Genomic DNA, 27,968 nt, shown 5'->3' with positions numbered 1-27,968 from the left:
GTGAAGAAATATTAAACTGAGGTGCTTACCTCCCAGGAAAACATTTATACACTTCTTTCAAACAGTTCTGACCTTCATTTAACAACAAACACAGGCAGGCTATGTAGAGGAGCCCCAGGATGACCCTACACATTTAAGAACAGCCACTGTGTTTGTAAAGTTTTATATAATAAAATAAAGATGCTTATCAAAGTCATCTTACAATTGGCAGCAACAAAAGCAAAAGCAAAAGCATTGCTAAAATGAGTAACAGCTCAAGACCAAGTATTTCTCCAGGACTGAAGAACAGTTAGGACAGATTCTTATCTCTGGAGTTCCAGAAGTACAGTACTCTGTGCTTGTCTGAGGAAACACAAGCTATAAAAAACTCAAGGACATGTGGTTATAGGTCTTACGTATCACACAAATTATGCCATGGCAGTTGTGGGAAACCATCAGCTTAAGGGTATATATCTTTGTACTTGCTGGGCTCCAATCTCTGCAACATAGACCGCTCCACTCTTCATGTCTACATCCACAAGGTGTGGTTTGGTTTCATCTGCCAGCTGGATTGTTTGGATCATAACACAGTCCCCAATAGAGCCAACCGGTGGTGCTGCCAAGATTGCTAACCTGTTGATATTCAGCTGAGCAACAATTAGGTATTTGTAATCAGCAGTAAATCTGTGAAAGACAGAAATGTATTTTGAACCATAAACTCCACATGACATCTCATGTTAACACAGCCATGCAATTTTAAACAAACAAAACCTCCTGAACAGTCAACTTTTTAAAGGCTACAAGAGACTAAATGCAATGAAACATTGAGAATTAACTTGCAAGCCTTGCTACTTTACATTGCTGTTCCTTGAGACACATTATACTACAATAAGCCTATATAAGACAATCCCTCTTCCTGTAAAAGCTGCAACAGTAAGCTCAACACCACACTACAACTTTAAAATGAAGTTCCCAGTCCTGCACTCAAATACATGGGTTCATGGATTTCCCTGTCAAGATACTGCTGTGCAGTACCTTATGGCCCAGTACTCTACTAGTTAAACTGGTTATTCCTTGGCATCTGGCATTAAATATTAACATTCTAATTCATTAAGAATACAGCTTGTTTATGTAATTGCATATGTCCAAAAGAACTGTCCAACAATACCTGACAGAATAGGGTCCATCTTCTGCAAAACAGCTGCTCCAAGACCCAAGCCATTCCCCTGTGACTTTGTCAAAAACCTGGATTCTTTTGTTGTCTCTGTCTGCAACCCATACCTGTTAACAAAAAAAATAATGGCTGTTCACAAACAGAACAAAATGCATTACTTTCTTACATGAGCAAAGTATCCTGCAGTAAAAAAGAGGTACGCCTTGGAAGAATGTAGTTTTAAATAGGGAGAAACATAAGTAAATCTGACTTCCAGATATAAAGCAAAACCACCACATAGTTAATACACACAAATTACTTTATACTACTTTAACAGAGAAATCAATGCCTTCTCTTCATTTTTGTGGCTGTGATATGGATATGTTTAGTAGGATTCCTACTCCACAGCGAGGACATATTAACTATTTCATTCTCAAGATACTGATCTGTCACTTGCTAACAATTTGTTTTTCAAAAGTAGTCTCATGTCAACGACCCAGGCTTACGATGACTGCATCTGCAAACACTCTTGATATGTCTAATACTACTCTAAATATCAACCAACTTAAACACCAAGAGCATTTTCAGCATGTTTTGTCTTACCAGTTCTGTAGAGCTTGTCTCTGTCCCATCCTATGCTGAGTTCACAAACAATTCAAGCTAGCAATACTACTAGACAGTTCAGTGAAAGCATCTCTTGTACTACAACCATTGAAGTTTTAGCTGTTGACAGCCCACCAGTCTGATAAATAAAATTCATTACAAGGGAGCAATAATTAAGTTCATCTGAGATCTTTCATCACAATGTTAAAGAGACACATTACTGCAGCATTCCCTTAGATTTCTTAGGGATTAACAACTATTTTTAACAGGGGCAGATCAAGACTATGCTGGCAATAAAATCAGAGAGCATCACAACTGCTGTCTTTGAACATATATACTCAGAGTTACCCTTTCATGTAAAGCAACCATGTGCCTCCCCTTCTCCCTCCCACCCTGCCAGTTTTGGCACAGAAGTGATTTTTATATATGCTTCTTATTCTGGTTCAGACAGCATCAGCAGAATTAGCTCAAACCAATTATTTTAAGATGTTTTAGTCAATCAATTTTCCTCAAAACAGATTAAGGAGTGACTACAAGAGCAGCAGAGCAAAAGCCATGGCAAGATTAACATCTGGCAAAAGTTGACTCTTGAATGGCTTGAGCTGCATATAGAAATGGTCTGATATCCACAACCTAGCTAGAGCCTTACTATCATCCTAAGCTTATTTAGAATTTCCAAATATGAAATTAAATCCCCTGAAAAAATGTAAGTGCTTGGGTAGATATTTATTACTGAACATAATTCTCCTGTACTCTCACAATAACAACCTGTTAGAAACTGGAGGAAGAATAGCCTGTTGTTGCATGGACATTGACAATATAACCACTGGTCAGAAGCCCTGTGTTAACCTTGGAGCCAGCTACTTCAGTAAGACCTGCAGTATGAAACTTCAGCTCATGCCCACCATCATACTGAAAACTGTAATTACCATAAAATGAACCAGATCACAACAGCTCAACTAAAAAAGAAACATAGTTTGTTTTGCTCAAATACATGTAAACAATTCTGTTGGAAGATGAAAAAATTCTCTCTTTATTCTTTACCCGTCCAACAGGATCCACTGTTACACTGTGAGGAATCTTGAACTGACCAATGCCAGTCCCATTTGCTCCAGCCATCCATATCTCTCTGTAATCTAAACAGTGAGAACCATGAAAAATCAAATTAAAAGATAAAACACAGTAAGAAAACAATAAATAAGCCATCTTGAAGTCATTCCCTGGCAAAGCTACCTTGATTAATTTGTAAAAGGTGACATTTCTAAACTCAGACTTTTTAAACACAGTACTCCTGACACATTAACCCAAGCAATACTGGAACTACTACAGTGACTACGGGATTATTATTCATGGTTTCAGAATTATGGTTACAGAAATGTAGCTACTATTATAAAAGAGCCATAGTCCAAGGCTCTGTTAAATACCATATTAAAGGGGAAAAATAAATAGTTGGATGATTATGATATTAATTTGCTTACTAAATTGATTTTTTACTATTTGCTACCTAACAGTTTTGAGTCAGTTTTGCATTTTCACAGTTTACCAATCTGCAAAATAGATATTACAAAACTAACTTTTATGATAGTACAAAGGAAAAACTAGCTCCTCCACGTTTTTCCAACCACAGACAAGTGCAGACTCCTCACTCACTGCCCTAACCAACACTGGTCATCTAACTGGGGAATGTGAGCAGGCTAATTAGAACCACAGAATAATTTAAGTATAAAAGCTCTCCAGACCTCATCCAGGCAAATCTCCTTTTCAAAGCAGGAATAGCCTTGATAACAAATCCAAGATCATCCAGTCCAACCTGCTTCTCAAAGCAGAAGTAACCTTGATAGCAAATCCAACTCTGTAGTTTGATCAGGTTACTCGTCAAGTTTTGAGCACCTCCAAGAATGGAGACTGCACATCATCTCTGGACAAACTATTCACTGTCTGCTCAGCCTCATTGTGAGCCTGTCCCTCAAAAAAATCAAGCTGGAATTGACCCCTCTTTATCGTTTGCTTGGCGTTCCTTATTCTTCCCTATGCACCTCCAAGAAATGTGTGGCTTTCTCTTCTCTCCCATTATAGACCTGAAGACAGCAATATAAATGCTCCTTAGCCTTCTCTCTTGAAGACTGAACACTCATTTTATCAGCCTTTTGTTGTTAATGAATAGATTTCTCCTGAAGTGACAAGCAACAAAACAGGATCTGATTCAACAAAGTCTTCAAAGTAATGTTAAATGACAGCTCTACCAGGTCCTCACTTAAAAATATTATCAAGCCCTGTTATTTAAAATTCAATTGTCAGTGGTCAGCTACTGTAGAATTTTACTTTTCCATACCGTTGGATAGTTTGAGCAATCTGTTATTCATTCCTCCATCTCCATCCACAATATAAATATCTCCACTTTCTTCTACAAAGATGTCTGCTGGTTGATCAAATTGTAGGGGAATCAAACTTGAACCAGCATTACCTGGCGTGCCCAAGATCTGCATAAGTTTACCTGAAGGGCTATACTGCTTCACAGTGTGCCCATATTTCCCTGAATTTAAAAAAAAACAAAACAAAACACAAAACCAATACAACTGATTACAAAGATTAAGAAAGATACTCACAAGTGATATTAATAAATCAAATAGACAAAATTCCATAGTGAGAATATGACTGTGGGTTAGTAAACCCATTAGCTACAATATTCATCCACTGTTTTAGGGTCACCAGACCTAGGACAGACAATAAGTCTAGCCAGAACATTTATTTTTCCCCTGATACTTCTCCTGGCAGGAGTGGGGGTAGTGCTTACTAACTTCAGAAGCTATAAGCAGACACACAGCACAAATCCTAAACCTTCAGAGTGTTTTGTGCAGCACCTAAGAAGTTTGTTCATGGCAAGAAAAGCACCAATCTGCCTCAGAATTGTTTGAAGGACTTAAATGAGATGTTTAAAGTAGTATCTGCAGCATTAGCATTACGTGGAGAAGGAAATGCTAATGCTACCACCATGCATACCTGTTCCAACATCTGTGATCCATACTGAACTATCCGTTGCAGTGTTCAATACAAAGATACCATGGGGCATTTCAACTGTATCATTCCAGGAGTAAAGGAAATAGCCTTCCTCTGAGAATACAAGTACCTTTGGCACATTGTCTCCCCTCTGAAGACATAAAAAAGACAAAAAAAAGGTCTAATAAGAAAACATATTAATTAAGTAATCATATGTTTTGAAATTCCTCTTTGTAAGTTTTTTACAACGCTTCATGAATTGTAAGAAACTCCTCAGACTGTCTGCTAGATCTCACTTTTTCCATCTGGAAAAGGAAAGAGGAAGAAGGGTCTAAGTTTAGCATGCAAATCCTTCCACTCATTCTAGAGTTTCAACTTGAATCAAAAGTCCAGTTTTCTGAGCAGCCAAGCTCCTGCAGCTATACTGGTCTTCATTTAGAATTGTGTTTTTACGGCCTTGTTAAAAAATATGACAAGCATAACACAGGCATGAAAAACTGTAACCGCACTTATTAGTAGCACAGCACTCAAGTACTCATACTGTGCTTTATAATTAAATCCCACCACCTGCCATCTGTGACCTAGAGATACCAACACATAGAACTGGGTACAGCAAATAACTGAATGGCAGTTACTGTAACTGGCTAAAGAGCTGTGTGGGTTTGATTTCATGGGACAAAGGCTGAAAGAGTGGAAGATTCAGCTGCTCCAGAATCACATTTTACTTTGCAGTTAAGAAGCTACTGTGACTCAGTCAAGTTAAGTCATGCATTCACACCACAGAAATTTAATGCTTATAAAAGCACAAACAAGTGTGGTGCCAGAACTGCTTTAAAAATGAATAGAGCAGAAACATTTCTTATATTTTCACTAATTTTGACAAAATGACTACTCACAGACACACGCATATATATCCTAATCTAAACCGGTAACTTTAAAGGCAAAAATACACTTGAACAACAAATAGAGGAATATAATATTCTCACTCACTTGTCCCACATAGACCAAACCATGAAGAGAGTCAACAGCAACACAAAATGTTTGGCCAGTGAAGTATTCTGGAATTTTAGGCCAGCCTATGTCCAACTTGTATATCTGCTGCTGTCCCTTCCAAAGAGAGACATAATCAAATGCTTGTAAAACCTGAAAATACAAAATAAATATCGAGTTGTTGATAAATTCAATGACAGTGGGACCAGAATAACCAGCAGTAGAAAGCAAGTGTGTACTGAAGCATCATAAATTGATTTGTTCAATTTTAATTAAGAAAATAGATTATTTCAACAAATTGGAAATTAGCTAAAGAAATCCTTTGGGTTTGGGAGCTCTGGAATTAGAAGGCAGAAAGCACAGCCTGAAATTTCTTACATTGATGTTGCTAATACTATCTGTAAATCATTCTCCAAAACAAAGAAAATAGTAGAGACAGTTCCAAACACAACAGAATCAGTAACAACTTCAAAAGGATATGAGAGTAAGAAAATCAGAATAAAAGGAATATGTGGGTCAGAAAGGAAAACCACATCTTGGAAATGGGGAAGCTTAAGATACCAGGAAAAGTAAAACTTGGGTCAATATATATAAAGGGTAATGGGAAACTATAATCTTCTCACTTGTTGTTATACTATTTTCCAGCAGAAGAATGGAAGCTAAGCACAGCTGCAAGCAGGGCACTGAAGCCGACTAATCGGGACGGAACTAACAAGTGGTGACCCTGCAGGCCCAGGGACATTTAACTTTTCTGTTAAATGTCTTGCTAGACGCAGGGCTAAGTTCGCCACACAGAGCCACGAACAGCTTCAGAAGGACCAGACTACCCCGAAAGAAAACCGAGAGTACTTAAGCACAATCAGACAGTAGGAAGTGCAAAGTTACTTGCCCAGATATCATTAAGTTCGCCTTCATTTAAGCAGACCCTATTGCTTGGAAGCCCCTATAAATGCATCATCCCGTGTATGCATTTATCTCGGAAGGACTGTATAAGTCATAGAACGATAGGGTTGGAAAACACCTTAAGATCATCCAGTTCCAATCCCCTGCCAGGGACAGGGACAGCTCACAGTAGACCATGTCGCCCAAGGCCCGTAAAAACACATAACCAACCCTACGCTTAGCGCTACGTGAGCCAGAACCGCAGCCCCGTCCCCGCCGCCCCCAAGCGTACTCCTCCAGACCCTCCCCCGGTATTCGCCATCGGGCGAGAAGCCGTCACGGCACACCCCGCGCCTCGCTCGCTCGCTCGCCCGCCCGCTGAGCCCGCAGCCCACCTCTGAGCCCCAGAGCTGGCCGCTAGAATCTGAAGGGCGGCGGCGCGGCGAGCTATGGTGTGTGGGGGCGTCGCGTGCTGACGGTAGCGGCGCGGCGGGTCCGTTCTGGGGGGCCGCGGTTACTGCCCCTTCATGACTCTGACCGGCCCGGGAGAACGGCTTCGGGACACCAGGCGAGCACTGGTGTCCGCGGGTGGCGACGAGCAGCAAAGGCGAGTCTGCCTTTGTCTCTAGCACTGGGTCCAGCAGTGCAGAAGCATCAGCGCTAAATTCCCAGAGGCTGGAAAGGTCCCAGGCTGCGTTTCCTACCCTGCTGCTTTTTATTATTGTTATATATATATATGTTTGCGTTGTGTTTTTTTTTCTCTGTGGCTGAAGACTCTTTAAGCTTTGGACTCGATTTTTTTTTTTTTTTTCCCCCGTCTACGTTTAAGTATTTGCATTGAATGAACTGATCAAGATGGACAAGAAATCATTTGAAACCGTGCTGGATGAAATTAGAAAGGTAACTTTCGGCTTGCATGTTAAGTTAACCGTTTGAAGGTAGAGTGTGCCTCTGGATAAGCACGCCAGGTCAGGTGTTTGTGTTCTTTAATAATTGCTTCAGGATTCAATAAAGACTAAGTTTCATCTCGGTATGAAGAGCTGTAACCCTGTGCTGCTTTTGTATCCTGGTGTTTGTGTGTCAGGTGTAGCAGTGTAAAGCTGCTATGAAAATGTGTTCTTTTTGAAATGTTTTGGTTTTTCTTAGAAAATGAAGGTTGAAAGTCCAGGCTGCTACCACTGAGTTAACATGTGCTTGGAGAATGCTCATTTAAAGCAAGCACTTGAATAAGTTTATCACGTTTACACTAGATGAGTAAGAAAAGCAAAAATAGCCAAGTATTGTATTTGGGGTAGGGGCTGCAATTGCTTGGCCTGACTGGAGATGGGGACTTACAGTGTGAGTTGTCCACCTTCTGTAGGATGGTTTGAGATACAACACACAAATGTGACATGACAGTTTCAGTTTCAAAGCTGCACTTTGCTGTTCTTGATCAAAGCCACATTTCCCACAGCTCAGGAGTGTCTGTGCACCTTCCTCCAGGTTACAAAATCCCAGGTTTTGCTGCATGCTCTGGACTGTGCTTGCATATTTCTTAAAAACTCGCTGAGCAAAATACTGGCTAATTGTGGGAAGCAGGGTTACAAACCTTGGCTTCCTGGTGTCTTGCAGGCCACTCATTTCTGCAGAGAGGCTTGCATTTAACAGGAAAGCTAGAGGTTAGTGGTTGGGGTAGTTCCTCAAATACTGGAAGTGGAAGAGGAGTTAAAAGAACATCAGCACCTGTGAGATTAATGGTTCCTGTCTTGAATGCAAGTACAAACATGAGATAACATCTTTTGCTGTAGCACAGAGGTGGTTCAGGTGTCACAGTGGAACAGTTATGTATCCTGATAGAGCTACCTTGGTATGAAAATAAAGGGCTTGTTTTGGAGAAGATTGCCTTATGGCAGAAAAGGAATACTTAGCATTTTTGTGATAGGTGGTTTTTGTTACAATGGGCTGTCTGGGAGAGGGCATTTTCTTTATTTGGACATGGGTGTTACAGAGTTGGGTTTCAGTTCAGCTTCTCTTCAGCATTAGATGCAGTGATGGCTACAGTTATAGTAGTATTTTGGAGCGTGCTGAATTATAAACCACTGTTCATAAAAGCCCCAGGGATGAGTCTTTGTTATCACAACTGCACTAACTAGCATTTTTGTATAAGGTCGTGGTCATAAATTCTCCTTTATAAAACAGGTCTTTTCTGTGCTGTGTAACCAGCTAAAAACGTGACTGCTTAAGAGATTTCACGGTGTGTACTTCCATAGTACCATAGAATGATTTGGGTTTGAAGGGATCTTAAAGATCACCTAGTCTAACACCCCTCCCTCCCCCCGCCATGGGCAGGGACACCTTTTACTAGACCAAGTTGCTATGGCCCTGTCCAGCCCGAACAATGGTTTGAACGCAAACACTTCCAGTGATGAGGCAGCCACAGCTTCTTTGGGCAGCCTGTTCCAGTGCCTCACTCCCCTCACAGTGACTAAGAGTTTTAGTAGAAAGTCGGCAGGGAAAAATCAAGAAACAACTTGTGCATGAGTACTGTGCTGTTGCAGTGCTCATTTTCCAAATGCTTATTTTGTGTCTTTGTTTGCTAGGTCTTTATTTCTAGCTCTGTGGTATAACCTTCTTTATTATGTGATTCACAAGTCAGTTGTGTCAGTGTATTGCATGAACAGTCCTACAGTTAGCAGGAACAATTATTTAAATGCCTTAAAGTGTAGTTTAGTGCCACCTTTCTCCATATATATATTTACAATTATTAAGAGAATCAGTGTGTTTGTTGTTTTTGGGGGGCTTTTTGTTTGTTTATCCATAAATATACATATCAGTGCTTTCTGTTTGTGTACTTATTATAAAACCATTCAGTTCTTGATTTAAGGCGGAAGAGTGACATTTGTTTTGGTAAAGAAATTGCTATATGACATATTAGGCTTTTTTCTTTCTTCTTTTTTTTTCCCCAAAATATGTGAAGAGAAGGAAGGGAGAGAAGAAAAAAATAGTATAAAGCAAGAAATTCAGTGTGTCTGGTAGTGTTGGTCTCTTAATGAGGTACGGAAGAGAAAGGGGTTGTCTCAAACAGGATGCAAGTGGTTTTCTGTGCACCTGTGGTGGTTTTCTGTGCACCTGTGCTGCTCACACTCAGGTTGCAGTGGTGGAGAACTTCACACCTGTCAGTCTGGAACAACAAAAGAAAGATTGGGGTAGATTTTAGAGCTATTGGGAAGAAGATGGTGTGTGGGTGAAGCTGGAGGTGATTTCAGAATGAGCATGAGAGCTACCAACAGATGGGGGCCTGGGAAACTGGGGAAGAAAGGTGTTTGCAGTAGGTTGGGGAAGAATGCAGCTGCCTTGTACCTGTATCGGTGAGCTGGGTATGAGAAGAGGGAGGAAGCTCTTGACTACTAGAGGGCCCACATGATTATTAAGAAAACTGGCCACGAAGTCAAAAAATGGCGGCCAGTACTGCATTAAACTACTCTGCTTCCTTTGTTTTGTATGATTTTGTACTAAAGTTTGAACTATGGGAAGGTAATGATAAGACAACATCAACTTCTGCAGCAAGCTTTGTTGCATGCTTAATTCATGGAGGTAGGATGCTTTGCTAGTTATCTTACAGGGAGCATACAGAGATACTGTATGAATAATAATCTGTATTATCTTGTTCAATGTAAAGTTGATGTAAACCTTTGAGGAAGAGTGATGATGATGTTCCCTCAGTATAGTTTTAAACAAAAAAAATAAAAGCAAAATTTTTTTTTTACAGAATAATTATATCTCTGCTTTTCATTGTTCTTTCAATTATCTAAAGAGTATACTGTTACTTGATATTATTGCAGTGTAATTGATATAATATCACTTTATATGGCCAGGCTTTTCTTAGATTAATAGATTGGTCTAGCAGATGATTGTTCTATAATTATAATTTTTGACGGACTAATTGTGCATCTTTTTTCTTCTGTATCTTCTAGGCTGTACTGACTGAGTATAAATTAAAAGCTATTGAATATGTTCATGGATACTTTTCTAGTGAACAGGTAAAAGCCAGCACTGTCATGGGTTTAGTGGGAGCTATTGGTTTTGTGTATTCAGAAATATAGAAAGACAGGGTCTCCACTCACACTGAGGCTGATTATATTAACTTTTTTATTTATTAACTGAGAAGATTTAATTCTTCATTATTATATCAGCATTAAACTGCTAAAAATAGTTCCAAGTTGTTTCGTTATCATATTACTATGTTCTTGTTCTTGCTGTGTGGGGAAAACTGGATACATTTATCATAATGGAATTTGGGATTATCTTGCATGTATTTTCTAAACTGACACATAGTAATAAGTAGCCAATTTATTTTGATACAGTTTTTTTCCTTGTTTCTTTTTTTTGTTTTGCTGTTTGTTTTGCTCATTTTTTGCGTGTGTGTGTATGTTTGGTGAAGATGCTGTTTAAGATACTGGAAGTTTAGAAGCTTCTTCAGAAATATTATTATTATTACTAGTATTCTAATACCCTGGCAATTGCTGTGCATATATACAAATATATAGAGAAGAGTAAGTATCTATTTTAAATATTACTGTATAAAAGGTATCTCTTGTAACATAGTATTTTTAGGTGCCTACTTATAAAGGCACCTTATAAATAAAACCAACTTCAGATGCTGGTAGGCACTGATAATCAAACATCATAGAAAGATGTTTTTTAGCAGTATACGACTATACCCCCAAAATGGAAATATCCTATTGATGCTGTTAGCATAATTTTTTACTATATATAAAAGATTAATTGAAGATGTCTCTGTTGCAGGTTGTTGAGTTACTGAGATACTTTTCCTGGGCTGAACCACAACTTAAGGCAATAAAAGCTTTACAACATGTAAGTTTTTGTGACAAATCTTGTGGAATAATTTGCCCATTTAATCTCATTTTAGCTTTGTGATTTCTACTTTTGCAACTGCTGGCTCAGTCTGCCCTTATGTTCAAAGTTTCCTTTTCATCTCTTTCTTTTTCAGTGGTGTCAAAATACGAAACTTCATACTTTTAACCAGGGAATCTTTGCTGACCAAAATCTTTAACCAGGGAATCTTTACTTTCCTGTGTTTTACAAGAATAGATGTAGCCCTTTGTAACTGTTGTTAACTTCCTAATTTCTTCACTTTTGGCAAGTGCCTTTTGGAGTTTTGAAGTTGGCATACAAAGTCATCTTATCAATAGGAAGGAGATGTTTACTGAATAACTGTTTACTTAAAAATATTATAAATATTAATGTATATTATAAAGCTGTTACTGAGTTGCATTCTGAGTTTAAAATAATTGTACTGCCTTATTTTATATACACCTTTTTTTTTTCTTGCTTACTTGTCAGAAAATAGTGGCAGTTCCGGCATCAAAAATGGTTAATATTCTCAACTGCTTCACATTCAGTAAAGATAAACTTATTGCCCTTGAAATCTTAGCTTCGTAAGTATCTCTCATGCTGTATTTCCTTAGCTTGTATTGCTTTTACTGGTGTTTGAGTATATAAAACTTAAGATATTTCTAGAAGGAAACACTGGGGTGTCAGGTAAGGTAAAGCACAAATCCGTTATTGACAGGGCTGTAAAAAGACTTGGAAGTAGACATTGTGGAAAAATGCATAGTTCATCTAAGTCTTGAGCATGCTGCTATGTGGGCTTCTGCCTGCTGGAAAACTGCTATTTTGCTAATGTTTTACAGTGGCTTCAGGTCTTGTAGAGAATGAAAGAGGGCCTTAAGCTTATTTCTGCTCACTGAAATGTAAGAGGCTTGAGACCAGAGTATTCTGGGAATTGACCGCTGCACATTTGAAAAGCCCTCTAAATATTAACTATGTAAAAATGAGTTAAGTGAATCATTCTCTTAAATTGAAAAAAATAACTTACAGATATATAGAAGCTGTATAGATATCCTGTATTTATATTTACACAGGATGTTGGGTTATTTTGCTGAACACAGCTGCTTTAAATTATCTACCTTTTACATATGTTTATATTGGAACTCTTCCTGCTTTAAGGGGTTTATTATATGAAGTGCTGTTCTGTTTGAGATTGGGGAGATTTGGGTTTGTTTGTTTTTTTTTTTGCATTAAGTATTCTGCCTTGCCTATGAATGCTATATATTACAGTCAGCTTGAACATTTTGGGATACATAAGTTCATTACATAGATACCATAAAGCAAATAAGAAAGAGCATGTAGACATAATCTTGCTTCTGGAGTTGATCTCTTAGAAGCTGTATGAATGCTCCTACTCTCTTCAGACCAAAACAAAACAGAATAGCCTAAAGGAAGTTCAGTGGTTCATTAAACTAACCTGTTTTGCTTCTTGAAATGAGATTGGAACCCATAGACTCCTTTAGTTGCTATACCTCAGATGGTGTGAGCAGAAAGTGCGGTAATTTCTTTAACTGTTGAATTTCTACAGTGTAAGAGCATAATAAGGGAGTCATGTTAGGGAATTCCTAATCCAAATCTGTGCTACTTTCTTTGCTAATCAAAACTAGAGAACAAAGCTCATCATTCATTCACATTTTAATACTATTCTTTGAGGTGGTTTTCATCTCTTTGTTCAACATCCCGCTGATTCCAATTATTCTAATATCCTCCTTTGAGAAGTCTCCCTTTTTGGACCTGTATTGTGTTTCCAGTAGTTTGGATGGGGCATGTAATGTTTGACAGCAGTAAAGGTTTTGAGGTCAGGGTTTTGAAAAAGGCAGGTAGAATCAGGCACTTGCACATTTAGTTGTTCTCTTTAGTGTGTCTAGTGTTATTCTGGGAGAGAAGCAAGGAGAAACGAAGGGTACTTATTTCAACTATGTATGTGAAGGGTTTCACTAAGCAGAATATGGAGGGAATTGCCAGTATTTTATTCTTTTTCATTCTACAGTAAATAAGATGAAAATTTGTTTCGCTACTAGTCTAGCAAAAAACAGTGGCAAATGAAGTAGATGCTGGTTTTCTCCTGTCCTGGTAGTTGTGTGCTAGTAGCAATTAAAGTTTTCCAACAAACTGTTGTGATGCAAAATTCACTTTGTCAACAGTATTTTTTTGCCATAAAGTTTAGCCATTGTCGTCCAATGTTCCATATTGACACTCTGTTCTAATACCATGCCTTACTTACAGGGATGAAGTCCATATTTAAGACTGGGATTTTTACTTTAATATTAATAGTAAAATTATGATCTTAACTAATTATGTTTTTTTAATATACGTTAGTACTGGCTGAATAAGTGTTGATTGCTTTTCAGTAGTCCATTATTTTTGTTAAATGTAGGAGGTGGCAATAATTGTCAGTGTTTTCATTTATAGCAACATTGTTGATGCTCAGAATTATCGCCTTATTGAAGATCTGTTCAGAATTAATATGTCAGAGAAGAAAAGATGCAGAAGAATTCTTGAACAGGTAGTCATGATACTCTAGTATCCTTGATTCTCTCAAATATGGTATTGTTTCCATCCATGTAGTCATTGTGAGGTCAGGACTTTCCATGAGGACTGCTGGCAGCTACTGATGGAAGACCAGCTGGAAGGAGCAGCTGCAAAAAGACAATTGGAGCTATCTCATACATGTGCAAAAAAAAAGAGTTTCTTTTAAGCATTAGGATCATATGGAAAAAGGGGCACACAACTACAACCAGTGCTGAAGGAAAAAGTTCCACGTTAGTTTTAGAGAACACCAAGTACTTAACTACAAGTCTAGTAGAATCAGAGATAGTCCGAGTACATTTGCTCACAGCAAAGGGGACTTTAGCAGAACCTTACACTATTTGGGAAGAAGATTTGAGACAAAGCTTTGAATTGTTCCATGTTGGTTGTTTCATGCAGTCTTAATGTCATGAAATAGTAATTCCTTTCTTTAAAGTATTGAATGTGACAGGAAATAATGTCCTTTCTTGATTATTTTGCAGGCTTCAAAAACAGGTTGTAAGGCTCCTCATGCTATGATATCATCCTGTGGCATGATTCCAGGCAACCCTTATCCCAAGGGCAAACCAAGCCGCATAAATGGAATTTTCCCAGTAAGCATGATCCTCTGTTTTTGCTTTATGATTCGTTACAGTACAACCAAAACCAGGATTAATGTACATGGAAGGAGGAGTGGAATCAAAAGCAATGTTGTTGGGTATTTTTATTACCACATTCCACATTTATAGGAACTTGTGTTATTTTTATTTATCCATTCTTTCTCTGCTGCTTTAAGTAAAGGTTATGGCATGAATAAGACATCCTTCATACAAAGAAAACATTGTAAACTGTAGCAGTATTTAGCAGAATCAGGAGAAGTGTAAAGAGCCTTACTCTGGTAGGTTGCTAAGATGACCTAATATGGTCACTTACAGTACTGCTGCTAGTCTTAGTGTAGTTCTTAAACAACCATGTTAAGTATTTCCTGTGAACCCTTAAGGGACTGCAAAATGCTAGTTATCATGTCCACAAGTCAAAATGCAGAATTCTAAGTATGTCAGAAACATGGACTGCTTAATATGCATCTCTTCATAAAAGCTCAGTGTTATAAACCAAGCTATTGGAATGCTCTTGCTTGTCATTTTACAACTCTAGAACACAGTTTCTTTTCCATAACAAACATAATTAAGTATCAGTTTCAGAATATTCAGAAACTCAATTGTAGTTTAGAAAAAAAAAATCAAATATGGCAGAAGTCCTGTAGCAAGATTTACTTCTGAATTAATACTCAATTGTTTAATTTTCTTTTGTTTCAGGGAACCCCTATCAAAAAGGACACAGAAGAGTATATTAACGAAGGAAAGGGAATAGCAGCCCGTATACTTGGACCATCCAAACCAGTATGTCTAATAAATGAATGAATTAATTAAACTTTAAGGGGGTGGGGGGGCGAATGTAACCACCAGTTATTTCATTTAGGCTTTGATATAAAATGCTGTTATGTGGCAAGACTGTAGAGCAGCAATTTAAACACGGCTAATCTTAGCTAATAAATATCTATAACCTAGTATTTTTATTTTTATCCTGAAAAGCAGCTCTAGTTTATGTCAGTGAATTCTCTAATGGATACAGTGTGTGTGCATTTGAAAGCAGAATTTAAATTACAGTAGAATTTAAATTACAGTAGAAGAGAAAACTAAAAGCATTTTTAGTAGTCCATCATGAGCTAGTGGTAGTTTTAGATACAAATATATGCAACTTTTTATTACTATCGCTAAGGGTTTCCCCCATAAGCATTAAAAAATGCCTGCATCTTGGAAACCTGAATTACAGCAGTACCTTAGGGGGTTCTTGTTTCTTAACAAGACAGCTGATCTGTATTTCAAAATCTTTAAGCATGTGGGAAAAACTTTCAGTGAACTTGTTTTCACTTTTATTGTTGGTGGTTTCCCACTAAGCTGTATTATTTTAAAGGAACAGGTGTCATAAGTCTTGGTTAATTTTAAATGTGCTAAATCTTTAAAAGTGAGAAGTCAGTCCAAGACTTCAGCTTGTGAAGATTACAAGGCAGGAAAAAGTTCCCTTGGTGTTCATTACTATGTTAAAACCTAAAGGCATATTTGTTTCATTCTTTTCATTAAGAGTGAAATATTTGCAGTTACTATGGATATTATGAAGAAATTTGATATAAAATCTTTTTCCAGTGAAGAAAAGATGCCACTACTGCTTGTGGTAGTATCTGTTAGCTTTTTGTCTGAGAAACATTAGGTAATGCTTTCACTATTGCCTCTTCCTTTTTTTTTTTATTTTTTTTTTTTGTTTATGTAGGCTCCATCAACCTACAATCCTCACAAACCAGTTCCATACCCCATCCCACCATGTCGGCCACATGCAACTATTGCACCAAGTAAGGCTTCTATGTGTTTTAGCTTGATGCTGTTGTTTCATCTACTTGCCTTTTAAGTAATGTGTCAAATGTCAGTTTCTCTGACTGTGATCATACCTGAAATTAGCTCCCTAAATGTACTCTGTGTACTGGTTTCTACTTCTTTCTGTCATGACTGCAGATTTTATAGAAAGAGGAATATGTAACATCTTTTCCAACATCCACATAAGGAAAATTCAGAATCCTGTTTGTATGACAAAATATGTCTTTTATGGGAGGCATTGTGCATGTTAGACAAGACTAGGACTGTGTCTTTGTAATGTTTCACCAAGATTTGAACTTTAGCTTGACAAGTCTTGTTGCTGTTGTACCAAACTGAGGATGTGGTCAGACACAGCTCTGAATTGGGTGGAAATAAGTAGGAGCTTGTTGAAGGACAGTAATCTGCTCCTCGGTTAAGGAGGAATTTCTTTCTCAGTTGCCTTCAGCATTACATTCTCTCCATCACAATGGAGAGAAAAGTTTCCTAAAAGAGACGTTCAGGTATGCAAATTTAAGTCTCCGAAGGGACTTAGTAATTGCCTTTTCTTGTGTTTGATCTGGCTATTCCTAGCCCTGTGCCTTAGGCAAGATTGAGTCTTTCTTCATAAACTCTTCTCCCTTTCCCCTGTGCATCAGTTTTTTTTATTCCAGGTATTTTTGACAGTGAGCAAGGCAGTGGTCAGTTCTGTGGAAGAAAATATTGGGAGTACTTGCATAGTCAGACTTTGGTCTTTTTAACCAGCTGCTGAAAGCTTTTCCTAATCTTGCAATTCAGTACTGCAAAACAAGGAGTGCTTTGGTTAGGAAGTTTGCTTTTCACTGATGTTAGATTTCAGGGAGTTTTTAAGGTATTTGATAAGAAAGTGTGCTACAGCTCTTGGCATGCATGTTGAAGGGTGAGTCATCTAACCAACTTGATGTCTGCAAGTCTCTATAGTCAATTTGGAAAACTGGGTACTACTGGTGTCTAAAGTAAGTCTGATTACTTGTGTCCTACAGGAAAGTGTACAGGAAATTGCAGACTAGCTCAAATTTATGTTAAATAAATCCTATCCAAAGTAAGTTAGGCACAAAATTTGGCATGTGACTAGATGTAAGTATTACCACATTTTAGGACATGAAATGGCTTTTGAAGTTTGGGTCTTACCAGACTGCAACATGTTTAAAAAAAAACAACCCTTGAGACCACAGAACTCATAACTGATATATTTATGTATATAATAAATGTGTTTAATGAGATTGCAGAATCTGACCTGAAACTGTTGAATGTGATTGTTTTCAAGCAATGGTCAGAATGATGTTTTGTTTTCTGACTCCTACTGTATTGGTTTAACATTTCCTTCCTGGGTGACACAGTGATTGTTAGTTTACTGGTTTTCAGCCAAGAGTTGTCAGGCAAGAAATCCTATCATTAACTTGAACTATTATGAAAGTGTGAAATCAGAAGCACTTAAAGTATTGCTCAGGTACTACCTTTGCTCCATGAAACATAAATTCAAGTACAATAAGTATTTTACATTAAAATGACTTGCTAGTCCACTTGAATTTCTTAGCATTTAAAGAAATATTGAAGAATGATAGACTAAGTATTTGAGATGGGACATTTTTCTCTGAAATTTCTGAGTTTAGTGTTGGAGGACCAGACATGGTGTATGTTTGGCTCTTTTGTTTGTCAAGGTGTTAATGTTAAAGGATGAGTTGCAACAGCCTTTAAGTCAGAAACAGAAAAAGAGCAAATATGCTGCAGACACACTGAATCACTCCTCCCTTTGAGTTTTTCAAGCAAAAAGGAATTGAAAGCAATTGAAACCTGACTTTTTCAGTCTTTTTGAAGAGAACTGCCCTTATTAAAATTTGGATCATAATGCGGGTTGTTCAGACAGACATGGGCAAAAGTCAGCGTCCAGCATGTGATGCTGGTATGGCTTTTTGGTGAAGGAATGTCTTACAATATTGAAAATGTCTTTTTAAAGGGAAAGACACTTACTGGTTCATTTAGATATGGATCCTTCTGATGACTGAGATGTGAATTGCATTTGATATTTTAGGTGCTTACAACAATGCTGGATTAGTTCCAATGGCTAATGTCATAGCTTCAGGCTTACCAGCTCCTCAGCCATACACTGCTAATCAGGTGGTATCAGGTAAAGTATACATACCTTTAACAGTGTTGATGGTATTTTTTTCTAATTCATTGTTGTGAATGGATCATTCGCTGCTGGAGTTCTGTTTGCTTTTAAATAACAAACTGTTGTTCTCTGTTTAGAAAATGAGGACCTTTCTAGCCAGGCAAAACCTTCCCAAAATCAAGGTAAATTGCAAATCCACATGGGGATTTTTATGTTGATTTTACCTTTGTCATTCGTTCAGAAAATGTAAACAGCTTGTTTGTTTGGTGGGATTTCCATAAGCCTCTGAGTATTTAATTACTGTTGGAATAGGATCCTTTGAGGGTGGAGAAATAAAATAATCTTGGGCATTTGGCACTTCAAAGCATTGAAGCATTAAAATTAAGCTTTCTGTGTTACCTCATTAAAGTTTTATATTCTTCATCATATAGCATGTGAGAAATCATGTAAAAAAACTAAATCAAAATAAGCTTTACAATGTAATGCACTGAAACACTTCATTAATATCTTCACAATTGTTAAAACTCGGGACATTATTTGAAAACTCATTCATGTTTTCATCTCATATATTAGTTTCAGTGGCAAGTTAGGAATATGAGAAGGACAGATTCTTTATTTATAGTTTGTTGAAATACATGTGTAGAATGTCTTATCCTGGACTGTTCAACTAAGTCCACCTGCACTTCTGTCTTACCCTTTAAAATCCAATAGTTTTTGTGGAGGAGAGACTTGGGTTTTTTTGGTTGTTGTGTTTTTGGGGGTTTGTTTTTTTGGTGGTTTTGTTTTTTTGTCTCTTATTTGTGTGGTTCTTTGTATGCTTTGTACACTTAGTGCAAATCATAATAAATCCTGTTATGAACTGTATTTAAAGGCTTTGATAATACTTTGTTAGATTTGACAAATAGAAACTGAGTATCTGCTATTGAGTCAGGAATATTAACAAATACCTAAAATGGATTAAATGGCTAAGTTTATCTCCTGTAAATCCTTATAGGCAAATACATGTATGTTTTGTCTTTTCTTCTCTATGCCCAGGGAGCGTCCTACTGAAATGTTGCCACTTCAAAGGATCACTTTATTAATACGTACCCCTTTAAGTGTACATGTGTTTACAGGATAGTTTGTACAGCTAAATGAATATAGTGTAAGGAATAAAATTATCACTTAGGAAGAGAAATTCAGTAACAGCTCTGAGTTTTATTGCATATGTATTTCTCTGGTGATTATCTTAACTGTGATCTTTAGGAGAGTCTTCAGCTTGGAAACAGGATGAGGAAAGAACAGAATCCAGAGCTGATCATTTGGTTTAGGGTTTTGGAAAGTAATGTGTAAAAGGAAGTAGTTTGCAAACTTACTAGGTTTAGATTTTCAAGATACATAGAACAGGAGTTTGTCATGAGCTTAAAGATTCCATTTTTGGGTTTGGGTGTGCAGATGTAGAATTTGCCAAGAAAGAAATGTAAGCTGTTACAGAGTTGAGGGTGATGAGTTTGGTTGCATCAGTGATTTGCTTACAGTTGAGCAGATTATTCTAAAAGTAAAATAAAGCATGAGGGTTGTTTGAGATGAATTATTAGTTTACACACTCATATTCCACAGGAAAATAGAGAGAGGCATATCTAGGCTCTTGACAGTGTTCGTAAGTGCAGCTTCTTTCCATTAACCTCCATATCCCCATTTGCAGAGTGTCTGCCTGTTTTTCTCCAGCTTGACTGATGCCTCTAACTTACTTTTTGTAGGGTTGATATAAGCTGATATTCCTAGTGGCAGGTGCTTGCCTTGATTGCAGACACCTGACTAAGGACTTACAGAAATATTTTGTGATAAAGTGCCAATGTTAGTTTAATATTGTAGCGTGATACATGAATTTAAAAGTGTACCTTCTTAGAGTCTAAATCTGAAGGAAACACAGTGAAGAGAATGACCTGATTTTTGAAGGAAAGAAAAATACCAGCACCTGAAATCAGCTTTCTTCAGTTGTTGACTAAAGTTCTCTGAAATAACGATACATTGAATTAACTGTTTCTGAAGGAAATTCTGACCTTCAGTGAGAGTGGATGCAGAGGAGCCCAGGTGATTTGATACTCATGGAATATTAGATCTGTTTTGGGTACTGCTAGATGTTAGGAACCAGAGGGAGGGTGTTTACCTGTGTCACTTAGACACTCTTACAAGTGTCTTAACTGTCTTGCATGAGGTCATGAAGAGGTAGTAGATGTCACAAAGTGTTTTAAAGAGGAGTGGTAGCCTATGTGCTGTACAACTTGTGTGATGTGTTTGTACGTACCTTTTTGTTGTGTTTTCATAGGCTCCCTGTTCATTGTTTATATGCAGACATTGTTAGCTATTGCCTGTGTATCATATTTTGAAATGTTATATAATATGTTTGTGTTGATTTCAAGTATTTCTGACAGCTTCAAGTATTCTTAACAGTTTTGTTTCTTTGCAGCTTTTTCTGCACAAGCGAATCAGCTCTTTACTCCTCATGGTTCTAACCCTTCAACACCTGCTGCTACTCCAGTCCCTACCCCGTCACCTGTCAAGGCAATAAGCCATCCATTAGCACCTGCAACTCCACTCATCTCTGGGATGAACATGTCTACCCCTGTCCTTCCTGTTTTCCCAGGACAGGTCTCCTCTTCCATCCATACATCTCAGCCATCCACTCCAACCCCTACTGTCATCAAATCCCTTTCATTGCCTGGTGTTCCTGTCACATCTGTTCACAATGCAACCTCTACCCCTATTCCTGCAGTTTTTTCTGGGCTGGCTTCTATACCTGCTGCTACACCAGCTCCACAAGGTTCTTCCACACCGTGCACTACACCTGCACCTAGTGAAGCTTTCGCATCTGCTACTGCACCATTTGCTGGCCTCCCGTTTTCTGCAACCTCTTCAATTGCTTCCACTAATAATCCTGCTTCATTGTCATCAGTTTTTGCTGGCCTCCCTTTGTCCTTGCCACCCAATGCCCAAGGGATTTCTAGTCCTCTTCCATCCACAATTGCTAATTCTCCTGCCACTACCATTCCTGGTTCGCTTAGCTTGCCTAACCCAATTTTGTCTGTCTTAAAGGGATTTCTGACATCAAATGACACTTCATTAATTAATTCATCTGCTTTACCTTCTGCTGTGACAAGTGAACTTGCTTCTTTATCTGCTCTTGCTAATCAAAGCTCTGACCCTCCCACTTCCTCTGTCAAATGTTACACCCCATCAGCCACCCCCACCTCACAGCGTTCTTCCACACCCGGGCTGGCCATTTTTCCAGGTCTTCCATCCCCATCTGTAACCAATTCCAGTTCCACTCCTCCAGCATTGTCTGCACCGTCACCTTTAACCACTTCACCATCGATTATGCCAGTCAGCTGTGGCTCATCAGCCTCCTTCTTGCATGGTGCAAGCCCTGCTAATCCTGATCAGCAGCTCTCAGCAGCCCCAGCTGCCACAAGTATCCCAGTTATGGTCAAAACGGAGCCCATGAGTCCTACCCTCTCGGCCTTCAAAGGTCCTTCTCATTCGGCCAGCCCTTCTCATGGCACTATAGGACTGTCAGCACTTGGGCGTGCATACACCTCAGCAGCTTCAGTGCCAGTCAGTTTACCCAGTTCCCTGAATCCAGCGCTATCAGGTCTCTCTTCTTTGAGTGCTCCTCTAAACAATTCTAGTTCTCTGTCTTCCATTTCCCTTGCCTCACATGGCTCCTCTGCTCCCATTGCCCCTGTGTTCAATGGACTTCCTCCTTTTACATCTCTAACCAGTAACTTTGCTTTTACTGGTAATCCAGCACTTACGCCACCTGTCACTCTCCCAGGGTCTTTGTTAGCTACTCCGTCTACAACTGCTTCAGCTGTGTCTGCCTCTCATGCGAGTTCCACTGCTGCTGTACTCTCAGAACTCGCCGCCTCGGCAACAGTCTCTGCTCCACCCTTCTCGCTTAACTTGTCCAGTGCTGTCCCTTCCCTTTTTTCTGTTGCCCAGGGACCTCTGGGATCATCAAACCCATCCTTTCCTGGTTTTCCTGTCTCTAACACACCCTCTGTCACTCCTGCTCTCCCTTCTTTCCCTGGCCTCCAGGCATCTTCTGCAGTAGCAGCAGTTGCACCATTGCCGGCAGCTGCCACAGCCCCATCTCCGGCTCCGGTCCTGCCAGGGTTTGCCTCGGCCTTTAGCTCAAACTTCAACTCTGCACTTGTTGCACAGGCTGGGTATGTTTCTGTTTCTGAAGGAGGTCATAACCATTTCGTTTTCTCTTGAGCACAACACCGATTTTTACCTTAGACATAGACATTATTTTCACTTGTAGTAACTAATTACAGTTAATTTTTAAACTGAGTTCACCAATAGTTTTGCACCTGTCTTATAAACTGAGAGCGTAATTACAAAATAGGCTGTCCTCAGTAGTCCCTGTTGCAACAGACTAATCCACTGAGGTGCTGAGTGATCTCATTCCTCAGATAAGGATACTTGGCACCTCCTAGGTTTTTACAAGAGTGGATTCCACGTGGGCATCCATTGACATATTCAGGTAATAGCAGACAATATCTTAGATGTTCCTATGTTTTAAGGAGTTATTCAGCATTAACTTTTGTCTGAAGATTTTTTGTGTGCAAATTGTAGGCACAGTCAAGGTACATAAATTTTTGAGTTCCCTTCTTAGGTGTGCTCTAGACAATCTTGGTTTGTGTGTGCATGAATAATTTGTAGGTGGGTAGAGACTGGGCTTCTGTTTGGAAATTCTGGCCTTCATGAGGTTTAGAAAAGGATGCGCTTTTGACTGATACAGACACAAGCTTATAGAGAGAGAAACCTAAGATAAAACATGATACAGATGTTCCTAATAATAGCCGCATCTTGACATTCTTTCAGCTTGACTTCTGGACTGCAGACAGCAGGAAATGCAGTTTTTCCTGGTCTTTTATCTCTCCCTGGCATCCCTGGCTTTCCCCAAAGTGCCGCACAATCTTCCTTACAGGAATTGCAGCATAGTGCGGCTGCACAGTCAGCACTACTACAGGTAATGTGCCCATTTATTAATGCTGTTTTACTTCCAGTAATCATTTGAGCATGTACTTAAACTAATCCTAAGAAGTTAACGCTTAAGTCAGTAGATGATTAAAACCCCTGGCGTGTTTGAGAGCTGATACAAGGGTGATGATAAAGAACAACTCGTATTAACTTCTTACTCAAAGTTGATGTACAGTGCTTCTGGATGTTATGAGCGGGATTAAACCCATTTTGAAAACTCTTTGTAAAATGGGGAGGAGTAAAAGAAAAGACATGCAAGTGAAATTGTTGCAGGTTTGTATTAAGTCTAATGAGCTGACCATGTAGTTGCAAAATTTGTGCTCGGTTCCAGTCTGACATCTTAATACTTAAAGATTCGTGTGGAAAACCACTTTGTTGTGAATTACATGCCTCCCTACACATGCGGTCAGGTTGTCATGAATTTGTGTCTACTGTGGTTGTGCTTCTCTTGATAGTTCCCACAAATACAATTGTAATAATCATGAGGTAGCTTTAAGTGATGTGTAGTTTCATCATTTCTTGTCCATGTAAGAACTTGTTTCACTCTCCAACCTACAAAGCTTAACTGAAACTATCATTGGAGTTTGTAGTTAGATGTTTACTTTGCCTTTTGTAAAAAATGGCCCCTGTATGGATTAAGGAGTCTGGTAGGAAATTTGTCCTCTACAGAATACTAAAAGAGGCAGTTGAGTGTCTTGAATTAATGTTTTCTCTCTTCTGTGATCCATTGATTTTTTAATTTTTTTTTTTATGGAGCATGTGTCTAAGTACTGTTCAGTATGCAGAGTATTGTCAGATATCTTTTGAGTATCAGGGGAAATAGATTGGAAAAAAATTCTTTGCCTAGACCACACTGCTTTTGTAACTCAGGAATTTATTTGTTCTGTAGAAATCTGTGTATCCAGATTGCATTGAAGAAACATCAGTTTTCTTGTTCAGAAGTTCCGGTCACTAAAATTAACAGCTATTCAAGCAGTGAAGATAAAATTCAGAGCTGGTGAAATACCACAGCTCCTGATTAAGCTATGCCTTCCAGATCATCTGGTGCGCACTTCAGTGGAACATAAATGCCATTAATGCTTTCTTCATGTTTTCTCTTAATCCAGTTGCTTTCCTCATTCTGTGGTATTTCAGCGCAATTGTTGCTCTAAAGCTTAACATCTGCATATAGGTGCATTGCTCATCTCTGCTCTTTGCATACTTGAGATTATACTCTGGTTTGGCTTGACTAGGACTGGTATTGTGCCTGAAATTTTGCTTAATGTAGATTTTTGTTTATTTCTTTGTTTTTATCAATGCTGTTTCCTAACTTCTTCTCTTCCTTGAAGGCACATTCTGCTTCTGCTCTGGAGAACTATCCAACTCAGCCTGAAGGGTTTGCTAACTATCCATCAGCACCAGGAACACCATTTTCATTGCAGACAAGTCTGCCCCAGAGTGGATGGCAATAAGATAACCAGACATTTTAAAGACTGCAGTGGTTGCTTGACAGAGCCTGATCCTATTCACTCTGAAAGTTGTCTCAACGTTAGCGGGAGCATGGTCTGAACTGGGGAAAGAGGGAGGGAAGACACAAGGGTAAAATGATTCCAGGAGGCTATGTCAGATGTCAAACTTAATTTTTGATTGCATTCAATTGATTCAGGGTCTGATCCTGTGAATTGCTGAGCATCCTTGGCTCTTCTTGTAGCTTATGAGATGAATGTTTGGTGTCGTACCGGATCAGAAATATTCAAAGAGGTGCTTATGTAAATAGAGCAAGTGGCTGTCAAGCTGAACGGGAGAAGAAGTATACTTAATAGTGTGCGTAAGCACCTATCCTGTTATGTTTTGTATGGTATATGTGGTTAATACAGAATGAGATCTAGAGTGGAACTAGGTTCTTAAAGATGTAGATGATCTTTCATCTAGATGCACACTTCTTGTGTGTGCATAGATCAAGGTCAGTTTATGGTTCTTTGGATTTTTTAATTTGTATGTGTGAGGATCTCCTGTTAGCATCACCAGTATGTTATAAAGAGAGGCTACATCAGGGGAGTGTGGAGATTTTCTTATGCTTCGAAATACTGTCATAGGCTTGCTGCTGAATTGAATACTCTTTTGTCTGAATCTGAATAGGAGAGCTAGGAAATAATGCTGTACTGCATTTGGGTAGAAGTGTATTCTGTTTTACTGGAGTATTGTTTAGCTAGCTGAGAATGTGTCTTTCCAAAGTACATGAAAACATTTTTATTTGCCTCTAAAATAAATGTTCCATAACGTTCTCTCTCCTCCCACACCTCTCTATGAATGAAATAATTGTACTGCGGATAGGCCACCTATCCAGCACTTTTGACTGCAGACTTTTGTGAATGTTTACAGACATGGTTCAAGTTCTTCTCTCCCTTATACTCATAAACGAACTGGTTCTCTATGCTTTTTGACTAAAACCTACAACTTGATGGTGCTTAATTTATCCTGTGAATATAAGCGAGAGCAGAATTTGGACCATGGATTTTTTTAGTATTTTTCCTTGGAAAACTTATGTGGTTTTAAAGGCATATAGCTAAATTAACTGTATTGGTTAGGAAGGGTTATGATGCAGCATATAGAAAGGTCTTGCTTTGTTAGTGAAATTCAGTTGTGCACTCTTCTAATAATGTTAGCACCTATGGCAGCTTGTAACACATCATTGAATATCATCTATTTAAGATAAACTCTTGTTCATGTTCTAGAGCCAATAGAAATGAATGATATTCAATCCTGTGGTTAAATTAAAATGTAGAGGATACTATACTATAGAAAAGCTCTGCACCTAGAGTTTTACTTTTTTAAAGTTTAATTCTGCTGGGAGTTGTTGCTAATGTATTTTCTTTCCAGATGTGAACAAACTTTTCTAGAACATTAATGGAAATTCCTGTATTGGTTTTTAACACATTTTTTTTAAATAAACGTTTACAGTCATGGCAAAAAGGCTTTGCTCGCTATTTACGTATTTGCCTAAAAGACAAATGAATAAACTTGGTTTTACTAAGACACTTCCTAATGTTTGTTCTCCCTTATGCTGTTTCTTTCTGATACAGGATTGTATATCGAATTGTAAAATTGTTTCCTGAAGACTGGCAATAGAAACATATCCTATGACAAAAATGATCATACCCTATGATCAAAAAAAAAACTAGATAGTGTCCTCGATACTTTGTCAGTGATTTGGTATTTTTTCATTTTAATAATCAAATTTACATATTACTTTAAAGGTAAAAATGTATTGCACTTTGACATTATTTTCTGAAGCCGATTTAATTCTAGTGATTCTCCACACTGAACTTTTAAAAATCAGTGCCTTATATCTTGACTTAAGAAATCTGTGGAAAAAAAATCTCTACCATCTTTCATTATGTTTCCCTTTTCATTCTTTTCATGGCTTCTTCTTTCCAGATTTGTAGATAAATTGGAGAAGGAGAAAATAAAAGTTTGTATATGTTCTGAAGGGCAAATTGGGTTTTGTCCCATAGATGTGAATGTAGTAATTCAAAGTCATTAAGCATTTTGTAACCTTACTGAGGTGCTGAGTTTGATCTCCAATTAGTTCAAACTAATTAGTTCAAACCAGGAATCAGGTTTCCCCATCAAGTAATTAAAGTTTGAACTAATTCACATCACTTTGTAGTCAAAAGCAAGTACCAGATACCAGCTGTTATGCAGTGCTTTATCAAAAACTAAGCATTTTCTACATGTCTTTCTGAAAATCAAACATCTACTGATTGGTCATGGGGTGTGGGTTGTTTTTTTCTGTCTGAACATTAGACAGCTCAAAGATACTCTGGTTCTTAGTGAATCACAATGAGCAGGATTTTGTAAACTGAACTTTCCAGTGGTTAGGATTAAGGTAAGTTTCAATTTCTTAAGCATTTCTCCTGATGTAAAGTTGTATTTTATTAATTTTTTTTCTCTTCAGGAGTAAGGTCTGTGTTCTGCATTGCAGCAAACTCCTGCGACCCAGCCTTGGGATTTACGAAGGGGATGATTTGTCCTGATCTCTTTCATGCTTACTTGAGCACCATTTTTAAAAAGCCAAGGAAAAGTCTGCTCCTACAACAAACCGTGATGGGTCTTACACTAGGCCTGTGCTGGGAAGGGGTAGTTGCTGTGTGACGTTGATTCTAGACTATGATGTGTCATTGTTAAAGTTGTTATTACTGATATATTTCAGCTGCGTTGACAGGCGGCAAAGATAAGGTGGAGTGAAATGTTCTTTGAAATAAAATCTTTGGAACAACTAAGAACGTACTGGGTTTGCGTCTACATACAAGTTTCAATATATCTTTCAAGTATTTTAATTGCAGCTGTTGTAGGACAGAAACAGAGCAATCTTCTGTCTAATTATTCCTCTGATTTGCAA

The 27,968-nt window shown here is 38.3% G+C and overlaps 2 protein-coding genes across 6 annotated transcripts; one reads left to right on the top strand and one right to left on the bottom strand.

Moving 5' to 3' along the window:
- Nucleotides 1-25: 25 nt before the first annotated feature.
- NHLRC3 (NHL repeat containing 3) lies at nt 26-7,442 on the bottom strand. Its single transcript, XM_057400017.1, has 8 exons — nt 7,427-7,442; nt 7,000-7,235; nt 5,723-5,875; nt 4,736-4,883; nt 4,068-4,268; nt 2,780-2,871; nt 1,148-1,260; nt 26-663 (listed from the first exon to the last, which is right to left on the bottom strand). Exons 1-8 carry the CDS (start codon nt 7,440-7,442, stop codon nt 435-437), a joined length of 1,188 nt encoding a protein of 395 aa, XP_057256000.1. The 3' UTR covers nt 26-434.
- On the top strand, nt 7,385-27,721 carry PROSER1 (proline and serine rich 1). Of its 5 annotated transcripts, none has more exons than XM_057399993.1 (13): nt 7,385-7,504; nt 10,558-10,623; nt 11,390-11,458; nt 11,948-12,042; nt 13,907-14,000; nt 14,506-14,616; nt 15,319-15,402; nt 16,331-16,409; nt 18,479-18,574; nt 18,697-18,741; nt 21,009-22,767; nt 23,429-23,576; nt 27,552-27,721. In XM_057399993.1, the coding sequence occupies exons 1-13, from the start codon at nt 7,460-7,462 to the stop codon at nt 27,591-27,593; spliced, it is 2,733 nt and encodes a 910-aa protein (XP_057255976.1). In that variant the 5' UTR covers nt 7,385-7,459; the 3' UTR covers nt 27,594-27,721. The 5 variants fall into 5 exon arrangements, 4 of the variants coding, with proteins under 4 accessions (XP_057255976.1, XP_057255977.1, XP_057255975.1 ...); XM_057399994.1 differs by having other exon boundaries at nt 27,525-27,667; XM_057399992.1 differs by lacking the exon at nt 27,552-27,721 and adding an exon at nt 24,916-26,602.
- Nucleotides 27,722-27,968: the final 247 nt, after the last annotated feature.

This window comes from Pezoporus wallicus, unplaced genomic scaffold (assembly GCF_028554395.1).
Source record: "Pezoporus wallicus isolate ANWC-B61680 ecotype Strahan unplaced genomic scaffold, APGP_CSIRO_Pwel_v1 scaffold_7383, whole genome shotgun sequence".
Classification (NCBI taxonomy): Eukaryota; Metazoa; Chordata; class Aves; order Psittaciformes; family Psittacidae; genus Pezoporus; species Pezoporus wallicus.
This window is presented reverse-complemented; position numbering and strand designations above follow the sequence as displayed.